We start from the raw sequence: 24,815 nt of genomic DNA on the forward strand, positions 1-24,815 counted from the left end.
CAAGAGGCAGGATCACAGATACAAATATATATAGTTCTAGACTGCCACGGATTGCAGTTGACCCAAATCTCTGCTTTTTGAAAAAAAAATGTAGGCCACCACTCTCTAATTTCAATGATCTGGTCTGGATTGAGTAACTGGACATGACCGCATATCTCCTTGCTGCAGTGCAGTGCTGTTTGTTGGGCAACTTTTGCACCAAATTCTAAAAAAGGCTTAATAAACCAATCCTTTTCATTTGGCTTTTAGAGATATGAGTTTAATCATTGAATACCTGGTTTATATAGAAGCCTGACTGGTTGGTCAATACAATTATAATTTTTGTGCAGATAATTGGGGGGACCAAATCTTTACTAATACAGCCACCCCACAAACTTTACGTTTACTCCCCTGGCTGGAAGGAAACCTTACCTAATGTCAATAGCATGAGGAGCATTAATAGATGATCAGTGGAACTGATCCAACCTTCAATGTTAATGTTAATGAATTATCAATTCACCTTTTTTGGGATGCACTGCTGCTCTATGGTTTACTGTTTTACAGCATATAAGATTAATTTCCATGAACTGAGGGATTTCACGAAGACATACAGTATACAGGGAAACCCACTTTCCTTCTCTCTTTCATTCACACTTCAAACAAGTGCAGACAAACTTCTGTGTAGTTCATAAAACAGATACCTGTGATGATCAGGTTAGGGACTCGACAGCTTATCAGGAGGGAATTTGCTGGATCCAACAGTCTTTAAGAACAAGCTGTGGCTTTAAAACACAAATGTTGACCTTTTCATCATTTGGGAGTCCATCTGCTTTTCACCTGTAACTTCCTCAAGAGCTCCTCTTCCCTCCATATATCCCACACCTCACAGCCACCAGAAGCGTACGTACACAATCAGCATGATGAAGAAGACTCCACCCGCAGCTAGCTTAGCATATGTGGAGCGAGTGTTCAGGTACTTAGCGTCACTTCTGTATTTCTTGGACAGGCTGGACAAGTTACTGGCCTTCGAGTCCAACGCTGAGAAAAAAAACATGAAGAAATGAATAAAAGAAACCTCAAATATACAGTAGAGTACTCAATTTTGCTCAGAGACTTTCAACCTTTTCAGGCAAAGTTCTCCTTAGTAGATAGACTGAGCAAGGGCCTACTGTTCTACACTACTGTTCAAAATATTTGCGGTCAGTATGATATTTGAGTGTGTTTTTTTGTTTTTTAAAGATGTCGCTTATGCTTATCAAGGCTGCATTCATTTGATCAAAAAATATGGTAATAATAACATTAATATTGTCAATTTTAAAATAACAGTTTTCTATCTCTATATTATTTTTTTTAAATGCAAGTAATTTATTACTGTGAAAGCAAAGCTGAATTTTCAGCAGTCATTACAGTCTTCAGGGTCAAATGATCCTTCTGAAATCATACTAATATGCCGATTCAGTGCTCAAGAAACATTTATTATTATAATCAACTGCACTGCTTAATATTGGAAACAGTTTTTTTCAGGATTCTTTAAATCAAGAGAAAAGTTCGAAGGAACAGCATTCATTTGAAATATAAATATTTAGTAACAATGTAAATGTCATTGGATTTTCATTCGAACCTTTTTTGCTAATATTTGTCATTAAAGCCTATAAAAGCATATTGATTTGTAGAATCTTGTGCATCTTAATATATTTTTTTTTAAATGAGGGAAGATGGTGAATCATTCAGTCAAACTAGCTTTTTAACTTCAGCTTTGATTGAGTACATTTTGTCTTTTACATGCCTCAAAAACAGATGAAAGATAAAAAGCTGTATTTACCAGATAAGGCCTCCCCCCTTTGCAGAACTTCTTCTATGTTGGCCACCATGATTCTCTGTACATCCTGTAACTCTGTGTTGATGTTGCTCATGTTCCTACGTGCTCTGCTGTCGATGTATGACTTTTTGGTCTTCTGAATATATGTATCTTTGGACAGGTAAAAAGGAGATTTACAAGATTGTCTCTTGACAGGAAATAAATAAAACTAGCTAATGAGAGAGTGAGGGTTCTTACCAAACTCTATGAAGGAGTAGGGCCTGGAGACGGTGGGCACCTTCTTGCCATGCTGTTCATGAAACTCTGCCTGCAGATCTTCGAGATAAGCAAAGGCTAGCTTTTTAGGAAACCCGGCCTCACAGAGCACCAGATAGCAAACACCTTTCTCAATGACATAGCTTTGAAAAGAGGTGAGAAGACATTTTTCATTAGCCATGTATTTCAGCGATCACATCTTTTTGTGTGAACAACTAGAAATAAAAAGTACAGTGATCATGAAATCAGTTATCTAACCTTCCTGTGATCAATTATTTTATTAGCTGTACTGTACACTTACTGAAAGGCCATTGATCCAGCCTCTAAGGTGCATCGGTTTGGACTCTGTTCATTTAATTTGCGGAAGAGCTGTTTGGCTTGGCTCTGATATTGCTGGAGATCTCGACCCATCTGAGAACAAAAGTGCAAATTTATTAGATTATTAGATTTTACATTTGACTCAATCCTCTTCAGATTTTACAAAGCTAAAGGTGAACAAACCTTTTCACTTCCCTTCATGGCAGCATGAAAGGAGGAAATGTAAGATGTTAGACCTAAATCAAATGACTAGTAGTTACATTAACAGTATTTGGAGAAACTATACGTGCTCTTATATCTGCCTATATAGTTATCTAGATTACAGAAAACCATGCATACGCACACATAATAACAAAATTAACTGGGGAAATTATGCATTTGTTTACTTGTCCTCAAGTCATTCCAAATCAAGGATGCATTTATGTACAGTACATTTTCAAGACACACTTCACACATCAACATTGGTCTCTTCACACAAAGTTATCATGATAGTACAGATGATGTGGAATATACCATATAATTCGGTGCCTTTTTGAAGCTTGACAGCTCCTGATCACATCACTATAGGCTTTCATTGTATAGAACAAAATGGAGCATGTTATTTATCTACAAAAATATTTACTACAATTCTTTTGTGCAACAGAGAAGGGGAGTCACATAACAAAGGTAATTTTTTTTCCAGTGAACTATTGAACTATAACTTCATTTAAATGGTTACAGTTACTTAATTTATTTAAATGTTATACTTATATTTTTAATGTTATATTTATTCCTCAGTGCATCAGGTAATTAAATATACCCATATAAAAGATGAATACAATTAGGTTTTTGAGGTAATGTCTCTGGCACCATTAATTTAGGGTCCAACCTAAAGTGCTTTCCTATAAACATATATACAAATTTTATTACAAGGAAGTTATAATATACCTGGAAACTATAGTAAAATAAAAAAAAAGTAAAACAATTCTCAAATCTTTCATGATGTATCTGACTTCATTGAGGGCAGACAAATGGTGTGACATGACAGAAGAGGGCGCTGTAACTGATCAAAATTATGTGAATCCATCCAATAAATTCTCTCTCTCTCTCTCTCTCTCTCTATGTCTATGTGACCAATTCCTATCAAATCTATCAAACCGAGTAATAAACGAGGTATAAACAAGTATATATATATATATATATATATATATATATATATATATATATATATATCAAGATTTACGACACTGTTAGGTTCCAAATAAAGTATTTCAAATGAATGCGAACACTCCAACAGATGTCTAATTATAGCAATCGGAACTAATAAAGGCCAGATTAAAACAGTTCTCTGTTGTTGTGGATTACAAATCCCGATAACTGTTAGACACTTTTAGAAGTAAACATCATGATTTAAAGATTTTGCTCTTTGACTTGTGACATTTACAGCACACATAGGCCTAATATAGATGATAAAAGATCATCAGTGAGCTCATACCTGCTCGTCCTCCTGCATTGAAGCCGCCAGCGGCAGTCCGTCCGCCAGCCGAGAGATTATTGTCAGCAGCACCATTTCGCTGTAATGTCAGATTTCCCCACAGCAGGTGTTTGTGAAGCGGTTAACAGCTGTACAAATGTCTGTGTGTGGATTGCAGCTTCACAACACTCCTCCGTACGCTGAGCTGGCCGGAAATACGTGAACATTTGGCGTTGCTGTATTATTGTCCCGCGGGGTTTTACTTGTTTAAACCGCTATCATTGGTTCCGTTTGTGTTTATGGATTAGATATTGTTAGATACTGACTTTAAAGGAAAGAAGTTAATGTTAATAATTTAGTTTTCAGTCATTTATCCGATATTTGACCAGGGACAGTTGATTTCACCAGTCCACCGCGTCCTCCAACAAGAGTAGATATTTCTTGCTGTCAGTTAACCCATTATTTATCCGCAATGGAATATTTATTCATGGAAGTTTACATATATATAATTTAGTTTTGAAATATATGTACACACGTTTCTGGACAAAAATAACTCCAATAAAAGTGATGGGTGTGCTTATATTATGTGCCAGCCCTACAAAATCACAGAGAGCCCAGGCTTGAATTTTCATTAAAGCTTCAATACTATTTAAAATCTATGGTCTTTATGATTTCTGACCCCACTCGAAGATCAAATCAGTTTCCCTTTAACATTATGTCTGGCGTGTTTTTTAAAAGGTTGGAGACAGATACAGAAGGTGCACTCAGCAGACACTAGATGGCAGCATTTCGCACATGGAATAACGAACGTGTCTTTTGGACAGAGATTGGACACCAGTCTATAATGGACACCGGGAATAAAGGACTAGAGACATTTCTGTACCAGACTATCTCCAAGGATCGAAAAGAAAAACACTTTATTGATCAAAGTGTAAAACTTTTTTAAAGGATATCCACAGTATGTCCAGTTAAAGTAAAACAGTCTCTAATTTGTAGTCAGGCAGCCTTTTCTACAGGGAACATTGTCATGACCTGAATTTTAAAGAGCCGAGTTGTCTTTTTCAGACACTGTTTAGGTCTCTTTACTTGTATTCACACTGGAAGGAATTTTTGTACTGTTGTTCTTGCTGCTTCCACCACTGATTAATGGTGCACATTTTAGTCAGCAGTAAAACACTGATTAGGTGATGATACTGCAGTCTTGGGTAACGTGTACTGCTGAGACAGTAGTGAAACATGAACCATACCATTTCTACACTGTTTTTCCATGCAAACATGTAATTAAGACAAGAAATAAATGAATAAAAAGAAATCAGACTTAATTTTATTAAGTTGTTTTGAATGATCTACAACCCAGAATGAGATCATTATGTGAGATCATTAAATTAAACTAAAAAATAACGGAGGCAGGAACACTTCATCCACTTAAAATGTTCGATTTGCTCCACTTCATTCTGCCAAATCTCCACCACAGGCTTGAACAGGAAGTCAGATTAATACTGGTCAACACCAGTGACATAACAGCATTGTGACAGCTGGATTAATCAGACGGAGAGAGAGATACATTCTATCCCTTCACAATTTCTTCATCAAGCAGAAATTGGTAAGCATTCAATGAGTGAGGTCAAATGAAATCAACAATAGCTTCTAGGCCAAGGGGTGTCCAAATCTGGTCATGGAGGGCTACTGTCCTGCAGAGTTGAGGCTCAGTAAACCTGTCTGGATGTTTAAAAAAAAAACTAGTAAGATGTTGGTTAGCTGGTTCAAGTGTGTTTAGTCAGGGTTGAAGCTGAGCTCTGCAAGGCAGTAGACCTTCAGGAGCAGGACTGGACACCCCCTGTTCTAGAGCTCTCTAACAACCCAAATAAATTAAACAATGAAAAAAAGGCCAAATAAAATAAAGTAATACCAAAAAAATCTGATTCATTACTGACTAAACAGCCATTAAAATATAAATATTCAAATTAAAGTGGTTAGATTCCAGGCTATTATGGAGGCGCAATAAGAGGTTACATGTTATTTTGATAGTCCACTTTAGACTACTAACTATAAGTAACTTTGTAGCTATATTATCAACTAAATCTCATTATTTGCAACTACATGTCTACTAACTCTCAGGGTAGATTGTAAGGGTAGGTTTAGGGTTAATTGAATAAGCTGACAAAGAAAGTGTTAAAAGATAAAGCAGACAGTCTACTAATACTCTACTAACTGCTAGTTGACATATAGTTGCAAAGTTATTTACTGTTAGTAGAAATTTCTAAATTGGACTATCAAGATAAAGTGTTACCGAATGAGAACTCCAATGCAATATCTTGCATTCAACTATGAATAATAATTTGTATTCATTCCATTTCAAAATACCTAAGTCTCCCTTCTTTTTTTGAGCAGTATTCTGCAAACATGAGAAACTCAGAGATCAAAACAGTGTGGTTCATGTGATTTTCAGCATTCACATTTGAAAAGAATATGAAAAGAACTTAATCTGTTTGAAAGTATATCTGAAATATCACAATCAGAGAAATTTTATTTTGTGGTACGTCACAGAAAAGATGATTTCATCCAAAATTACTCTTACATTTGTCACACAGAAGTACTTTTGTAAGTGTCTTACTCAACGGTGGTCCTGTAACCACTGTCTCAGCAGACCAGAGACTTAATTACATCAAGATCAGCTCAAAGAGGGTAATTAATAGTAATAAAGAATAAAAACCACAGAAATTACTTCATATATGTATGCTTTTTAACATGTCAGCATAAGACAAGAAAAAACTAAACGTACAAAACTCATAAAGCATTTAGATATACAAGATCCAGCATATCTTGGTGTAAATAAATCAGTAACGCTGAGGATTATTTGTAACTCTGTTGGGTAATTCAAGTAGGTCCACTGAAATTTCAATAAAATTAATTATTAATTACAGAAAACAAAAAGCTAACGTCTTTAAATGTGTTAACAACAATAAAAAAATACTAATAATAAAAGCAAGTATAAAGTATGAAATGTAAAAAAAGAAAGAAAAAAGATAAAAGCACATCAGTGTACTGTAGAGTAAAAAGTGGTAAAGTTTACAGCTCGCTAACAAAAGTTATTTGTTTGGAGTTCCAGGTAGGTTATATTAAATTTCCCTGAGAGAAGTCCTTGATTTTCTGTGCTATAACCTGGGCCTTCGAGACAGGACATGGCAGCACTTCACTCATCACCTGCTTATTCACGGACACATCAAAACCTGCAGAGCATAAATAATAATAATAATGAAAAACTACAATAATATGCACAACACCACCAAAAACGAGTCTTACTGACACAGTTCAATTTTTTTTTATTTTTTTCATTTAGCAAGGATGCATTACATTAGTCAAAGATATCATCTTACAAAATATCCTCACTCTATTCCACTTTCTATTCAAAGAATTCTAAAAAACATTTACCACTCTCTCCACATAAATATTAAGTGGCAAAATTTCAACACTGATAATAAAAATAAATGTTTCTTAAGCAGCAAATTGCATATTGCAACGATTTCTGAAGCATCTTGTGACACTGAAGACTGGAAATAATGAAGCTGAAAATTCAGCTGTAACATCACAGGAATGAACTACATTTTAAAAATATGAATATAGAAAACAGTTATATTAAATTATAATAATAATATTTCACAATATTACGATTTTTGTTTTATTTTAAAGTAAATCTAGCCTTGGTAAGTATAAAATATTAAAGAAATCCAAACGTGTGGAAAACAATCAACTCACTAAGGTTCTTAGCAAATGTGATAACCTCCATAAATTCAAACTGTAAACAGAAAAGCAAATCATTCATTTCTTTAGTTAAAATAATGTAAATCATTAAACTTGTAACCATATTGATAAAATAAAGTCCAAAAGCACCACTAAATGAGAATTACACTTTACAATGGGATGAAGGATGTGCTGTACCTGCAGGGCTCTGGTCTGCAAGTGGTTGCCATTATCAAAAGCAGCAAGCATCTTGTTCACGATGCATCCGAGGTAGTTATACTGTATGTGCTGCAGAGAACAGTGAGAGTGTTGCATAGTCTTCAGCAAAGCATTATGTATAATTGAGGTTTTTAAGCTACAAATGTGTCAAGCAGGTACTGGTTTTGCTGTAATCTATTGTCAAGCCATAACCTTTATATGTATCATATATATTATATACATACAGTTGTTTCTGAAGTGTTAAAAGAATTGTTCAGTTCACCCCAAAATTAAAATTGATGAAGAAATGATATCGTACTTGATTATCCTTGATAATGGAATACAAAACTGAGGTTACACTAATGCCAATAAACAAATCAGCCACAAAAGACCCTGAATGACCATGAACCAGATCGACACTACAGCAGGAAAAACAGTGAATGGTCACGAATTCATGTCAACAAAGGCCAGAAGAAGAGATATAGGATGGCGTGATGTTGGCACTTACCTCCCAACTGCTCCATGAACACCTAGTACCAAAGCTCCCAAAAGTTGCTGCGAAACAAAGTGTCAAACTAAATATATAAAATTAAAACCACAAATTATTTCAATGTTAGTCTATCAGGAATAATGCACTAGATGAACGAGTAAGGGGATTTCAAACCTCATCTACTCCAAACAGGACGGACCAGTTATGGGACTGACTGTAAAGGACACACTGCCCGAGATCCCTCAGGTCAGTCCCAGTGTATTTCACTCCCTGAAATGAGGGGACCACCTGCTCTATCCCATTTAGCACATCAGCCGCATCGACTGACAATATAAAGGAAAACAGCGTCAAAATTCAATCTTTCACACGTGAATATGACTTATTCTGTACTGTGCAAAGAATTTACAAAGTTGTCAGTGTTTTGACAGCCAGTAATGATGATGTGTAGGAGCTGCACTTACATGCAACACCAGTCATGCTTGGAATGTGATAATAATACATCGGAAGATCTGGAGCAAAGGTGCTCACTTCCTTTATAAACAACCTCAACACATCTGTGAAAAGAGGAAGAGCAAATAAAAGCACAGTTGGAAATACCTTTTACAAAAAAAATATATATTATTCAGTGTTTTGAAAATGGGGTTAAAACCTGCATTAACGGGTTTGAAAAAGGAAGGAGAGATTACTGCTATGCCATCGGCCCCTATACTGGCAGCATGCCGAGCCTGAGAGAAAGTAAACAGCATCCACTCAGCAATTTTAAACAGTCACGAGGAGGGAACTAGCTGTTTATCTGCACATGCTGAAACACAAATGGATAAGCGATAAATGAGATGAAGTGTTTGTGGGGCTGCTATGAAAATGGAGATGTGTAATAAGTAAAGTGGTATATGCATGAAAAATGCAGATAATGCATGTGAATAAAATGGGTTGTGAAGCAGTGTGCTCACCAGTTCTTGAGAGTCTTTTATACTCATGCAGCCCAACATGAACAATCACTTGCTCAAGCCTGAACACCCACCCACACACACACACACACACACACACACACACACAAACACAGTACTTTTATGAGGGGGAATAAAAAATAATAAAGGTATGGATTGCGGTGTTTTGTCAACTATGGACATGTTTAGCCTTTTAGAAAAGACTTTTAGGACTTTTTGAAAATAAACATCTTGCCATTTTTCCTCAAACATCATTAACATCTCCGCCACATATTTTTTTAAAGCAGCATAATAATAATATGCCTAAGTAAAATTTTAAATGTATATTAATAATTTTCACACAATAAATACTAAAACTGTTTACGATTACTTAAGATTTTTGTCATTTTTAAAATTAAAATCCATATGGACCCTTTTCACTGTGATGACGCGTTTAATGGTCATCTGCAGCATAAATCCTTGAAAGTTTCTCATGTTTGTATTTTTTTTTATTATTTACATTTATAACAATGTTCTTTGTATTACATTTGCATCGAATTACAAAAAACTAGTTTACATTCATGCGAGGGTGTTTCTAACATAGATATGTATAATAGCATATATATCTATGGTTTCTAATGCCACGTCTATGGGAGGGATGGTTATTTTGACATCGTTCTCTCTTCTGACTGCCGTTATCAGTCTCTCTTAATTTTTTCCTTTTATAGAAAGTCATGAAAACACTCTGAGCAAATGGGAATGCAAAAAATATATTTGTGGTACTCTCCCGTTCACTTCTCTTCAAGTTAACCCAACTATGACAACTTCCGCGGCTGAGAAACCCGGAAATGTGAAAAAGGCCCATTTCAAAATAATACATAAAATACAATTTTAAATGAAGAAAAATAAAGGCATAGTAAACAAAATGGGGCACATACATTTTTTTTAGTTTTATAACCCCTGTCATGGTACCCATTGCCCATTCTCCCATAGCTGAAAAAACACTATAAATATGAGATAACTCACTTGTCCTTTCCATGTTGGCACCAGGCTGCAGCAAGCTGCTTCCTTTCGTCCAGTTAGAGAACAGCCCTCACCTGTTGTGCCATTAACTAACAAAATGTTTAGATTACACATAAACTTAGACTACAAATAATAGAAATGAGAAAAACAAGCTGCCTTATTCCTTAAAACCTTTGATGAAATTCTTAGGTTTGACTTACTAAACACACTCTTGACATTCTGGTTCTCGATTAGGTAATCAATGTATGGTCCAAATGACAGAGATTGATCTCCCTAAAAGCAGCAAAAATGAAGAACAAATCAATGGCCAGATCACTGGATACAAGGCGTATGTTTCAGTAACACTTTTATTGAGGAATGACATATTTCACCCTTCTGCAGTGAGTGGTGTGAATGTGTAGCTGCCACGAGCCCAGTGAGCTTTCTTATGCTTCGAGACATCTCTGCATAAACAACAACAACACTGAGAAAACGTCAAATATACTAATGCCGGACCAATTACATCTGAATTCATTCTATATAAACAAGACAGACGCTTACCTTCTCTCTCGTTCACTAAAAGTGTTTAATGAACTCTGGCAGTAACGTTATTCACCTGACAGTCACTGCACTGCCTGTCGTACTGTGCGTGCAAGTCACGTCACTGCACGAGGCAATAATGTGACGCATGCTGATGAGGATGCGCACGCAAACTTGTTGCTACCTGTTGTTGAATACATACAGTATGCTGGGTTTGAATTCTTTAATTTCTTATTGGGATATACGAATAAAACTTTTCTTAAAATACCCCGTTCCACACTCTAGCCTAGTTACGTGACTTACTTCTGTAGTTCTCAACGCAACGCACTTACTCTTGACCATGTGTACACACACACACACACACACACACACACACACACACACACACACACACACACACATTTAATTATTTATTTTAATCAATTAATTAATTTTACAAATTTTCTCAAACACGCAAAAAACAATAATTTCGAAAGGAATTCAAAGCAGACATAAGAAGTGTACTTTTAGTAAGGTATAACAAAAAAATATATATTTTAGTAATGTTTCCGGATTCATTTTCAATGCATGCTGGGAAATGTAGTTTTTGCACTACACCGTAAACGGGGCGTGTACTCGGCGCTACCCGGATGCGGATGTTGACGTCCTCCAGCGTAAGACGGGTGAACATACACTCGGGGATTGTGAGAGAGATACGTCTTGTCTGGCCCTTTTTATTACACCTGCCATAAAATCACTCTTAAAACAGAATATTTTGTATTTATCGGAATCGGGGAGCTGAATGGACATTGTAATCACTCATGGATGATCGAAGAACAGATTTATAACTGTCTTTCCGCTAGTTGCAGCAGCGTTTCTCCCTCAATAATATATGTCCAGTAACGTTAGTGCCGAACTGTCATCGACGGGTTAGCCTGCGTGCTAAACAACAAAGCGTGACGGGTTAAGGAATCTTGACAATACAAACAAAAAGGGAAAAAATTCTTTGATATTTTATTTTATGAAAACGCCGCATTTTTTTCTTCAAGATTTAAACTGGTTTTCATTATCACGAAGATGGGATTGGGACCCGCGTACTATCTAACTGATTGCTGTCAGTTCTAGTAGGATCAATACGATTCTTTCTGGGGATGTAAACTGAAGATCGTGTCACCCATGGAGACGGTTGCTATTAGAGACGAAGCATCTTTTTCCATGGCCCTATCTGGAGCTCCTCTTGAGCCTGTCTCTGCTGGGGATCTACAGTGATATAGTTTTGTTGTTGTTTTAAAGGTGATGAGAGTAGCATGCAGACGTGTCACATGGGTGCCAACGTGTTATCAAGGTGACAGGCAGGTGAGACAACAACAGCTGGCTGAGTAACACTAACGACAGGACGTGTGAGGAAAATTTGACTTGATCGTTCTTCCTTAGTCAATTTGTAGTAGACCCTAGAAGCATTTCAAAAATGCACCAGAGCTGCATGCATCCAAGTGAGACGATTAGATAAGAACAGGAACTGTAAAGTTATTGAGCTGGAACAGTGAATGTATTTGAATGCTGTGGGTGTTACTAAATCTGCCCTGCATTATTTTTTTTGACATTACATTTAAAAATGATGGACCAGAGGTGGATGAACTCTAACTTGGTGCTGATTAAACATATCTGAGACAGGAAAGAGTCGACTCAGACACCTGCATAAGGTGTTTTCATCTGCTTGAAGTCCATTGTGAAACCAGTGGATTCGAGCCATGTGGATGCTTCATTCAGCAAAAATGTTGCCTGCTTTTTTGCTGCTGTTTTTTACGGGAACCTCCAGCAGGTTGTCGGAGGCCATGAGCAGAGATGAGAAGAATAAACTGAGGTATGGATCTATGTGAAGACACATTAAATTCTGAATTACTTGCTATATGATTAAAAAAAAAAAGAATTTATATATATATATATATATATATATATATATATATATATATATATATATATATATATTTTACTTAAGAAATGCCTTTGCTTCTTAGGAACCAAGTGCTGGAAATGTTTGACCACGCTTATCAAAACTACATGGTATGTACACAGTGACTAATAACTTTTCTTGTTGACAGTTAGGTACAAGGATATGTTAATGCTACTGTTCCATCAGGATCCAAAGTCTTGTGTTTAGATTATATATGTTAGATTTGTAATGTTTTGGAAGTATTTTATGCTTAACAGGGGCTGCATTCGTTTAAGTAAAAATACAGTAAAATCAGTAATATTGTGAAACATTGTTAAAATTCTATTTTAATATATTTTTTACAATTTAATTTATTTCTGTGATGGAAAAGATGAACTTTCAGCAACCATTACTCCAGCCTTCAGCGTTACAGATCATTCTAATATGCTGATTTGGTGCTCAAGAAACATCTTGTCTGTTGTCAGTGTTGAAAACAGTTAATATTTTTGTGGAAACTGTGATACATTTTTCCTGAGGATTCTCTGACGAATAGAGCAGCATTTATTTGAAATAGAAATCTTTTGTAACATTATAAAGGTTTTTACTGTCACTTGTGATACATTTAACGCATTTCTCATGAACAAAAGTATAATAGTATTAATATCTTTCAAAATAAATCTTACAATCAGTTTTTAAACAAAACAAAACAAAAAAAATCATTACAAAAATAAATTCTGCGTGACAATTACTCACCATAGGTTTAGGGATTGGTTTATTTACAGTTGCATGTAATTATGCATAGTTTATTGTTATGAGTATGAATACTGTAAATACACGTGACAAGTGTAACTACAGCACATTAAAATAGGTGTTACTGCATTTCTTCTATGAAACACACATACATGCAAAAAGATTTAGATTTTTTTCTTCGGTCCATACAATGAAAGTCAGTCAAGTGTTGTTTTGGAAATATTCTTTAAAATATCTTCAAGTTCCACAGAATAAATAAAGTCATATAGATTTGGAAAGACACGAATGTGAGCAAATGAAGCAAGGATTTTAATTTAAAGTATTCTGTTAACATTGCTAGTTTGCCAATAAATGTTTCTGACCAGTGTAAAATACTTCCCAGAAGCCTCTGTTATTCTGTGAGCAGGCTGGAAACATAAGATGTGTTAAATGGAAATGTGATAACCTGCAGTTTAATAATAAAAAAAAAAGGGTGGCAAAGATGGGGGAGGCAGATTAATGTGTGAGAGAACAGCATTATAATTAAAATCGGCCCGATTTCATCACATTTCATCTCAGTTCTTCTCATTTTGACAGGACCATGCCTACCCCGCAGACGAGCTGATGCCTTTGACTTGCCGTGGGAGAGTACGTGGATTAGAGCCCAGTCGAGGGGATGTAGATGATGCCCTGGGGAAGTAAGTCAGTTGGAAAGAAAATAAAGATGAAGAAATGTCTTTTTAGCGATTTCTTTATTAAGAAACGACAGAGATGAAAACGTGTTTTTCTGTACTTTTCAGGTTCTCCCTCACTCTCATCGACACTCTTGACACTCTTGCAGTGAGTAACATCTCAAACAGAACTTGAAACCTCATACAAACACACATATGTACAGTCAAACCCTGGGTTGTTTGCTCATGACCTGCTCTGACATCTCACAGCTGTTAAATAAGACGACGGAGTTTGAGAGCGCAGTGAGGAGAGTGGTGACGGATGTACGGTTGGATAATGACATTGTGGTGTCTGTATTTGAGACCAACATCCGGGTGCTGGGGTGAGTAAGACATCGCCGACAGAGTAAAAGACTACATTTTTAAACCTATAGTAAATTGTGGCCATTTTGGTTGTGTAAAACTTTACTGATCTCCACAGTGGACTGCTGGGAGGCCATTCCATGGCTGTCATGTTTAAAGAAAGTGGCCAAATGCTCTGGTACCAGGATGAGCTGCTGCACATGGCCAAAGATCTTGGACTCCGACTGCTGCCTGCATTCAACACCAGCAGTGGCCTGCCTTACCCTAGAGTGAGTTAATGCACACATGTACATGCATTGCATTTACAATATCAATAATTAAAATGTCATCACTGGAATGATAAAATGTCCCTTTTGGCCTTTTATCTCTGTCTTGTTTGCGAGCGATAATCTCTATGCCTATACTCACACACATTCAGATGATCTTGAATCTCTTTTGAATGGTCTGTTCTGATGGCTGTCAGAAGTCTGCCTTAGGGAAATGAGCTCTGTGACTTCCCACAATGGCTGCACATTCTCATCATCAGCATGACCACCCTTTTCCCAGTTGCTGTCAGTTTTTACAGTTTTGCTGTATAATCACAAAACATTCTCAACTTATTGCACGCCTCTCTGGAATACCTGATTCTGATTGGTCCATCACAGCATTCATCAATACATATTTTTATGTTATTGGCTGCTAAACTGTAGAATTAGATATTGTCAAAGAAAACTAATTTCCTGTATAAAGTTATTTATAATTTCATGTCTTGTGAAATGAAAGCAGTCGGTTTATTCTCAAATAATTCTCATTTAATAATCAAACCTTCTTTAATGTAGTAATATTAATTCTAATGTCCACTCTGATGCTCATTCCAGTTAATTATTTATTTACCAGAAAGAAATGAATACTTTTATTTAGCAAGGACACATAAAAATGATCAAAAATGACAATAAAGGCATTTATACTCTAATGATACAAACATTTTTTATATTTCATATAAATGCTGTTCTTTTGAATGTTCTATTCATTAAAAAGTCCTGAAAAAACTGTATCACTGTTTCCATAAAAACAGGCATCTTAACTGTTTTCAACATAAGCGCCAAATCATCATATTAGAATGATTTCTGAACGAACATGTCACAGTGAAGACATCACAGAAATAAATTACATTTTAAAACATATATTAAAATGCAAAACATACATTTTTAAAACGTAATAATATCACTGTATTACTAATATTTTTATTTAAAAGAATTTGGATCCTGCATTTACAGGTGAATCTTCGTTTTGGAGTGCGTGGACCCGAGACTCGTACAGGCACGGAGACGGACACCTGCACTGCCTGTGCCGGTACAATCATTCTAGAATTTGCAGCCTTGAGCCGCTTTACTGGGGACCCCACGTTTGAGGTAAAATGGCTAAATGTTGGAAATGTGAACAAATGTTACAATTTTGAGTTTTTGATAGAACATTCAGAAATGACCTTATATAACCTCCAGATTAATTTTTTAGGGTACTTGGTTAACCTCCGGAGAAATGTTAGAAAACCATGCATTTTGTATAAATCATGTTGACTAGAGCACCTAAATCACTGAAATACTGCTGTGATTGTTTCATAACAAACTTACAATGAAGCACTAACGTCATCTCGTCCTGAATTCTTGATTCCTAGAATGTTTGTACACATTCTGTCTACAGAATCATAGCTCTGATCTCTTATGACATAACTGTGCTGTCTGTAAGACAAAGACAACAGCGTGACTCGTTGTGCACTATGAAAAGTATTATGAGGTCAGGAATGTTCTCATTGTGTGTGGTGAAAGAGACTTCCCATTACTACATCTATTAAAGTGGGCCAGCATTCAGGTGTTGATGATCTGTTGTATTGTTCACAGGCTCATGCGAGAAGAGCTCTTGACTTCCTTTGGGAAAAGAGACAGAGGAACAGTAATCTAGTGGGAACGACCATCAATATCCACTCAGGAGAGTGGGTGCGCAGGGGTGAGACTGAATCATACACAACAACCCACCAAAAACATGAAACAGATGCGCTTATATACAGACAAATTAGGGAAAAGTCAAGTCTGATTGATGATGTTTTTTGTAATTGTTCCCTTAACAGACAGCGGAGTTGGAGCAGGCATAGATTCCTATTATGAGTACTTAATGAAGGCTTATATATTACTGGGAGATGATCAGTTTCTGCAGCGCTTTAACACTGTGAGTATCTGTCGTTCTTTTTTGAGTCATTATAATCATGTAAAAGCTTGGTGCACCACCGAAATGAATCTCCTTTTCAGCTTGCATCACCTTATTTTTCAACCCTTTTCCTCCCAAATCCAATCCAATCAATCCCAGACGGACAATTAGTTTTCTATTAAACGAGTTGCAAACACAATTTCATTTTGACTTTAAAGAGACTCCATCCACTTCCATTCATGTGTAGAATTTGTTTCTTTTGTTACGAGCTAAAGTAACTTATTATTAAAATATTCTAAAAGTATTTCTACCTATTAATGATCTAAACATCACAGACCGGTCTCTTGGCTGAATATCAAACATGGAGATGGTTTAATAACAATAAAAGTGAAATTGAATGTAGACTTTTGAGAAAGCTGGTTGGTTAGTAGTATTAAAGGAAACTAAATTGTATATTTTAATATTTTGTTTTGTATTTATTTATTAATTTTATATTATTTTATTTTAGCTGGAGTAGACCGTGTATTTTAATATTAAGAATTTTTATATTCCATTTATTTATTTTGATAGGCTGGAGTAGAATGTGTTTTTCTATATTTTTTTTATACCTTTATTTTTGTATACATATTATTCATTTATTATTTGTTTATTGTAGTAGACTGGAGTATCTTGTATATTTTAACATTTTTAATTACACTCTTATTATTATTATTGTGTTTATTTTCTAACTTAGCATTATTTTATTCACCTCAGAAGCACTGGAATATGACATTATATTTTGTTTCCCAAAGTTGTAGGATCCAAAATCATTTTTGTTCTTAATCTAGGATGACTCGCATATTAGTTTTTGTCTGCAGAGATGTAGCCGGTCTCTTGATTATATCTGTATTCATGAATTTTGTGTGTTTGGCATAAATTTTTAGCACTATGCATCCATTATGAAGTACATCAGCCAACCTCCTCTGCTACTGGACGTCCACATCCACAAACCCCTGCTGCCAGCTCGCACCTGGATGGACTCCTTGCTTGCCTTTTTCCCTGGATTGCAGGTGAGTGATCCGTTGTTGTCTGGGTCTAATTCAGTGATGAAAGTCCAAACCTAAGAGCTCTGTTTTTCTCTGCTCATTGCAGGTTTTAAAAGGGGATATCCGGCCAGCCATAGAGACGCATGAAATGCTTTACCAGGTTACCAAAAAACACAACTTCCTCCCTGAGGTAGATCCTCTTTTCTGCTGTCTGTCTTTTAAATGTCATCACTGTCTGTGGTTTACAAACTCTTCTTGACTTTGGCCCGCCCCCTCACGTACTGTCTCGCCAGGCCTTCACCACTGATTTCAGGGTTCACTGGGCCCAGCACCCCCTGCGGCCAGAGTTTGCAGAAAGCACCTACTTCCTCTATAAGGTACAGAGATGTCACTGAGTTCTCAGTATAACATCTCCTTTTCTCCAATAATTTTCCTTCTCATCATCCTTCAAATTTGACCTCCTTCCACTGCATTGCTCCTGCAGTAGTGCATTCGACCATGTACTTTAATGTTGTATAAACCACTGAGACAATACAAATGATTAATCTTCTCCGAAGGCAACCAGAGATCCATATTACCTGGAGGTGGGCCGCACCATACTGGAGAACCTGAACCGGTTCGCTCGGGTTCCCTGTGGCTTCGCTGCTATGAAGGACGTGAGGACAGGGAGTCACGAGGATCGGTAAGAGCAGGAGTTTGTGGGTATTTAAAACGTATTTGTGCAAATAGTTTGAGTGGATTTTGTGAAGGGAGCGTTTATGAGTAAAGAGTGGCCGACAGGCTGTCTCATGGCATATTTATTTCTCTTCATCACCACCCACTGGTTTCAGCATGGACTCATTTTTCCTGGCGGAAATGTTTAAGTACCTGTTCCTGCTGTTTGCTGAGGAGGATTTGCCTTTTAATGTGGAGGACTACATCTTTACCACAGAAGCTCATCTGTTGCCTCTTTCCCTCTCCACTGCTTCAAACTCACAGGCGCCCACTTTGGTCAACAATATGGTACTGCACATCAGCGCTAAACTGTTTTTGTACTTTAAGGCCCGGTTTCACAGATGGATTTAGCTTAAGCCAGGACTAGGCCTTAGGTAAATTAAGATATTTAAGCAGCTTTTATAAAAATGCCTTACGTTACATGTGTGCATCTTGAGACAGAACAATGTAACTGACATTTTTTAAGATATGTCAGAGCAAGATGTTTTCAGTTGAGACAACTCAAACATGCGATTTAATCTGGGACTAGCCTTAAGGCATGTCTGTGAAACCGAGGGTAAATATATCAAATGTTGATGTACTATCTTTCTGTCACCCCAGGCTGGAGAGGAGCTTGATGACTCAAATTTTGAGTGGACTTGCCCTAACACCCGCCTACTCTTTCCTGATCCCGCCTTCCCGCGCAATCTCCGCGAACCAATCAGGAGTGCGGTGGATAAGAGTTGTCCACGCCCGACCACTCATCGGTGAGAAAGTGATATAACCAGCCGGTCTATGTTTAAATAGCATTTATGTAATTTTGTATTATTTAAATTAGATGTGTAACTTGCATATATTGTTTAAAATTAAGTCACAGCTATAATATCAGATGCTCTGTTTTTTTAATCATTTGCATTGATCTGTCTTTTGTAGAGATCCTGGAATGGGCCGTCCTCCTCTTAGGGCTCAAGACTTCATGGCCAATAACCCTGAACATCTGGAGCTGCTAAGGCGGATGGGTGTGAGTCTCATTCATTTGAAGGATGGCAGAGTACAACTCGTTCAACACGCCACACAGGTACCACGCAGACCCAGCAAGCCTTTTACCTTTTTTACACTCTACTAAATCTGCTGGCTTACATTCTGTAATCTGTATTTTGTTTGAATAAACTATTTTATTTTATTAAGGCTGCAGTTCTAAACACAAATCTTGTAAAAAAATAAAATAAAATGTTTCGATTTTAGGCTGAAAAACAAAAAACGACCGAAAATATATGGCGTGCCACACCGCCCAGCTTTCAACTTTCATCACTGCATGGTGTGATGCTCAGCTCAATACTCGGCTCTATGAATGTGCATTCTGCTCATGTACCGCTCATGCTCACAAGAAAAGCAAAGTCCACTCAAATAAAGCAAAGACAGGATATTTCTATATAGAATACTTGTTCCTGTTTGCAATAGCGCTACTGTGCTGTAACATTGCAGTGCTTGTAAAGTGACGCTACCCTCTCATTCACTGATCTGGACCCCACTATGCTCTGCTCACCAGAGGTGGAAAGAGTACAAAAATATTCTACTCAAGTAAAAGTACCATTACATTAATGAAATTTTACTTAAGTACAGGTAAAAGTACCAGTCTAAAAATCTACTCAAGTAAAAGTAAAAAGTAGCTCATTTAAACTTTACTCAGAGTAAAAATTACTTAGTTACATTTTAACAGTGGGAGGGAGTCAAAATGGGACAGACCAAGGGTTTCAAACTCAGTTCCTGGAGGGCCACAGTCCTGCACAGTTTAGATATAACCCTAATTAAACACACCTGATCCAGCTAATCTAATCATTTAGGTTTATTTGAAAACCACATGATATGTGTGCTGGAGCAGGGTTAGAACTAAACTCTGCAGGGCTATGGCCCTCCAGGAACTGAGTTTGACACCCCTGGTATAGGTCTATTAATCTCAAACTAGTTGTTTTTAATTAAAGGAATCAGTTATTTAGAATAATAAAACATTTGGGCTGTTACCAGGCAAATCAGTATCAATAAACTCATCTTTTAATGCAGAGGAAATGCAGAAGATTCATTGGAAGTGGCATTTAGATGTATTACACTGTTTAGTGTAGGAAAAGAATGCATTTAACCTGCAGTTACAAATGCATGAATAATGTTTTGATATACAAGACATAAAATGTTGAATACTCATTTGAAATGATAAGAAATTAATTATTTAAAAAAATCAAAAGATACTTTAAATGTGAAATTAAAATGGCCAGTATGTGTCAGCAAGTCACTGTTAATAAGTGAGTCATTGCGATTGAACCGAATCATTTAAACGGTTGATTCATTACATCAGGAACGAATCACTGTCACGTTGCTCAGAGACGCAAAACTGTGCTTTGGTGGCTGTGTTTGGAATTATTTTCTGTTGTAGAAATAGAGCTAAAAAGGCAATATGGTGTCTAAAACGCAAGTCTCTTAATTAACTTGTTTACTGAACTGTTATATATATGTATGTATATATTCATGATGATTTTTGGAGGAAACGATGGCATTCTTTGTGTGATTTTGATTTAATATATGAAATTATGTAATTATGTGAATTTTCTGCCCCTATATCTTCAATTTTGTGATCATTCTAAATGCATTTTAGGAGACTGAATCACACAGTGAAAGAACGCACTATAAATGCGCGCGCACATCATTAAAACAAAAATAGCACACTCCTCACCACGGTCTTTTTAGCTAATTTGTGCAAAACCTCTTGCTAAAATGTCAAAGCTTCATTTTAACCACCAATGCAACGATGCAATTATTTAGCTTACCTCTACATTCTTGCGCAGGGTTGATGTTTTGTCGAGATTTTATAAGCTGCTAGTTTGGTCTTCCTAGGCAAGTACAGCTTACACTGCATAATAGAGCATACATATGACCAGGGGTTCACTTCATTTCCTTCGAGTTCAACTGCAGAATATGACGGGGTTTCGTTTTCAGCGGTGTCTGCACCACTAACGCCTGTTTTATCCGTCTGCATCTTTCTTGTGATTTTAGCGCCAGTTTGCCCTCCTGCCCATTATTTACTGACGTAGTTTCCAGGGAGCGTTTTTTTTTTTTTTACTCAGTAATTAATGTGTTTCAAAATGTAGCGAAGTACAATACTTCAAACAAAATATACTTAAGTAAAAGTAAAATTACAGATTTAAAAAATTACTTTAAAAAGTATTAGTACACAAAAAAGCTACTCAATTACAGTAACGCGAGTAAATGTAATTCGTTACTTTCCACCTCTGCTGCTCACATGCACTGATGATAATAGCTTTGTAGGTCTATACATTATTTGAATTATTAGTCCAAAAAAACTCTTATCTGATTCTGTTGCATAGATCTGAATAAACATAATATATTGATATTTGTAGATTCAAACAAAAAAGTCCCTTTCTTCCTCACTACAGGCGGTGAGCGCAGTCGCTGCAGAAGACGGCTTGCGTTTCATGCAGGAAATGATGGAGCTGTCCAGCCAGCAGCAGAAAGAGCAGCTTCCTCCACGAGCTGTTCAGATTGTTTCGCACCCCTTTTTTGGTAGAGTGGTTCTTACTGCAGGTCCTGCACAGTTTGGAATGGATCTTTCCAAAAGCAGTTCCGGAGTGAGTATTATTAACTGTGACCTTTTATTATGAACTTTCTCACTGTTTCGGCTATTTCTGTGTTGCTCTTGGTTTGTTCTTGCTACAGGGTATACATTTTTCAAGTCATGCTACACTCTGTATTTTGTTCTTTTTTTGCCTCTCCCTCAGGTGCGTGGGTTTGTAACCGTAGCGGAGCCCTATAACGGCTGCTCTGTGTTGAGTAACGGTGAGATTGTGGCAGGCCGCATTGCTCTGCTGCAGAGAGGCCAGTGCATGTTTGCAGAAAAGGCCAGGCACATTCAAAAAGCTGGGGCCATTGGAGGCATCGTCATAGGTGAGACCTGTTTCAGGGAGTCAACAGTTAAAGTCAGTTAACTAGATCAGGAGTTTCAGGAGTTTCAATACAGGAGTTTTCAATACACTCTTTAGTATTTTTTTCTCTCTCTTATTTTCCGCTACCCCACCTAAAACTCTTGCAGGTCCCTGGGGTCTTGGTTGCTTAAAATCATTTATTATAATATTTGTACTTTCTTTGAACTGGTGCTATTTTAGTATTATTTATATTCTATTTAAATATTTATTAATGTTTTGAATTAGCTTTATTGTTATTTTTTATTTTTATTTTTGGGATTTTCAGTTTTCATTGTAGTTTAAGTTTTATTCGTTTTTTATTTCAGTTTAACTTTAATGTATTCTTACTTTAGTACTTCAGCTTTTTTATTTTAGTAAATTCCTAGACAACCTTTTCAAATCAAAAATTCCGCTTTTAATTTATTTAAAAAATTAGCAAAAAAGTAGCAAAGTAGCAAAAATTATTTTTAATAGTTTTAGTTAACAACATCAACACTGTTTTTTGTACAGAATATATGAGTCTTGGTATTAATCGTTCTCTTTTTTTGTGTCACTTCTGTTTAGATGACAATGAGGGCAGCAGCAGTGATACAGCCCCATTGTTCCAGATGGCGGGAGATGGCCGGAACACTGATGATGTCACTTTACCACTCCTCTTCCTGTTCCACAAAGAGGGCAACATCCTGTTGGAGGCTCTAAAGGAGTACAGGGAGGTGGAGGTGCTGCTCAGCGATAAAGCTAGAGACAGAGGTGAGATGCTTTCTGAAAAGATGTTCATATTTGAGGAAGGTGGTACATGGTGCACCATCTACTTTCATTCCTTTTTTAGTATTATTCTTCCTTTTATTACTCTTTCCCTCTGTGTTTATAACTTTTTTCCCTTTCCACTACTTTTTTCCTACTTTCTTGCTTGCATAAGCAGAATCCATATTTAAGGGGAAAGCTCTCCCGGCCACCCTGTTGGATGGCAGTAAGTACCCCTCCTCTATGGGTTTCCCTTCATGCATCGATCCCCATGTTTTTAATGATGCTTTTCCAATTTCAAGTGGAAAATTTTAAAAACAGGTGTAAATAAAGTTGTGACGAGTGGGGCGGGGCCGAGGGACATGGGAGCGAGGCCGGGGGAGTGATTGGAGATGAACTACACCTGTTCGTCCCACCGGTCTCGAGGCCCATGGAGGAGATGGAAGGATATAAAACTGGAGCGACGACAGTGAAGGACGAGAGAGGACCAGGCCTGGGCTTTTAGTTGTGTTTTGGTTTTTATTTTATGCGCACCAGTCGTCCGTGAGGGGCTGGTGCGCTGTTTTGTGTTTATTTTGTTATTAAAATGTTTTTGATTGTCAAAAAAAAATAAAAATAAAAAAAAATAAAAAAAAATAAATAAAATAAAAACCAAAACACAACTAAAAGCCCAGGCCTGGTCCTCTCTCGTCCTTCACTGTCGTCGCTCCAGTTTTATATCCTTCCATCTCCTCCATGGGCCTCGAGACCGGTGGGACGAACAGGTGTAGTTCATCTCCAATCACTCCCCCGGCCTCGCTCCCATGTCCCTCGGCCCCGCCCCACTCGTCACAAAAGTCTAAAACGTTTTGAACTTGTCCACTTTCGACCACTTCCCAGAAGTAGTTGACTAACTACTTGAAACTAATTTGCAGCCACAGACTACCCACTTTCTGCCCACTGATCTAACATGTGAGCACTATTGGATGTGTTTTGCGAAAGTGCACCAAAACAATTAATTCCAACATTGCTGTGTTGTGCCACACCATTTCCTTTCCCACTAGCTTGTGAGCAGCTTAATACTTAATTCATTTACATTTTGCTCTGCAATGTAAACTACATATTGATATTAAGTAGATTCCTTGTGGTTCATTCAGCTGACCTCTTTTTCAAGGTGTGGATGGAGCAGAAGAGGAGGACTGCTCTACAGAGGAGAAAGAACACACTTCTCCTGCTTCATCAGATCCTGTCGACCAATCTCAAGTCACTGTTCAGGAACAGACAACAGACGACTCAGTTGTGAGACAAGACTCAGTTCAGCCAGTGGAGGGACTTGGCAGTTACGTCCCCGTGGACGTAGGGGAGGAGCCTGCGGTGGACGGAGACCACAGCAGCCAATCGGTGGACTCACTGATGGCTGATTGGGAGGAGGACTTGGAAGCCTTTAAGCAGATGGAGAAGGAAGAGCTTTGACATTTCCATCCATCTCGGACTCCATTAGTATGTCCCAGCCATAGCACAGAGTGAGGAATCAGTTCTGTCCAATAGGGACGATATATCAGACAGGCGTGATTAAGAACTCTGACTCGAAGAGCTAATTTTCTATCTTCTCAGGGGCTTTTTTCCGATTCACATCTTTCCTGTTTTCTTCAACTGAAAGCTGAAAAACTGTTATTGCAGATCTCACCCACACATAACCACTTGTCTCTTTCTCTACATGCCTAGGGAACACAATCACTGCTGTTTTTGTCTTCCTTCTAACAAATGGATTCCCTGATTATTGAAGCGCAGGCTTAAATCATCAGTGCTGATTAATCATCTGAAGG

General features: G+C 37.1%; 2 protein-coding genes and 1 pseudogene across 4 annotated transcripts; 1 reads left to right on the top strand and 2 right to left on the bottom strand.

Moving 5' to 3' along the window:
• Positions 1 to 479: 479 nt before the first annotated feature.
• On the bottom strand, positions 480 to 4,061 carry LOC132114699 (vesicle-trafficking protein SEC22b-B-like). Its single transcript, XM_059522969.1, has 5 exons — positions 3,846 to 4,061; positions 2,355 to 2,464; positions 2,036 to 2,196; positions 1,802 to 1,948; positions 480 to 1,017 (listed from the first exon to the last, which is right to left on the bottom strand). The coding sequence occupies exons 1-5, from the start codon at positions 3,918 to 3,920 to the stop codon at positions 863 to 865; spliced, it is 648 nt and encodes a 215-aa protein (XP_059378952.1). The 5' UTR covers positions 3,921 to 4,061; the 3' UTR covers positions 480 to 862.
• A 2,488-nt stretch (positions 4,062 to 6,549) lies between these two features.
• On the bottom strand, positions 6,550 to 10,643 carry LOC132115215 (N-acetylneuraminate lyase-like; annotated as a pseudogene).
• Positions 10,644 to 11,349: 706 nt separating this feature from the next.
• On the top strand, positions 11,350 to 24,646 carry LOC132114700 (ER degradation-enhancing alpha-mannosidase-like protein 3). 3 transcript variants are annotated; one of them, XM_059522971.1, is made up of 21 exons: positions 11,350 to 12,564; positions 12,719 to 12,764; positions 13,960 to 14,060; positions 14,163 to 14,202; positions 14,304 to 14,416; positions 14,515 to 14,665; positions 15,653 to 15,787; positions 16,274 to 16,379; positions 16,501 to 16,598; positions 17,501 to 17,626; positions 17,709 to 17,792; positions 17,896 to 17,979; positions 18,160 to 18,284; positions 18,433 to 18,592; positions 18,917 to 19,062; positions 19,229 to 19,373; positions 21,742 to 21,933; positions 22,084 to 22,249; positions 22,831 to 23,016; positions 23,189 to 23,236; positions 24,164 to 24,646. In XM_059522971.1, the coding sequence occupies exons 1-21, from the start codon at positions 12,452 to 12,454 to the stop codon at positions 24,460 to 24,462; spliced, it is 2,664 nt and encodes an 887-aa protein (XP_059378954.1). In that variant the 5' UTR covers positions 11,350 to 12,451; the 3' UTR covers positions 24,463 to 24,646. The 3 variants fall into 3 exon arrangements, with proteins under 3 accessions (XP_059378954.1, XP_059378953.1, XP_059378955.1); XM_059522970.1 differs by having other exon boundaries at positions 11,351 to 12,564; positions 18,433 to 18,604; XM_059522972.1 differs by lacking the exon at positions 23,189 to 23,236 and having other exon boundaries at positions 11,353 to 12,564; positions 18,433 to 18,604.
• Positions 24,647 to 24,815: the final 169 nt, after the last annotated feature.

The sequence above is a fragment of the Carassius carassius genome, chromosome 34 (genome assembly GCF_963082965.1).
Source record: "Carassius carassius chromosome 34, fCarCar2.1, whole genome shotgun sequence".
In the NCBI taxonomy this organism is placed as follows: domain Eukaryota; kingdom Metazoa; phylum Chordata; class Actinopteri; order Cypriniformes; family Cyprinidae; genus Carassius; species Carassius carassius.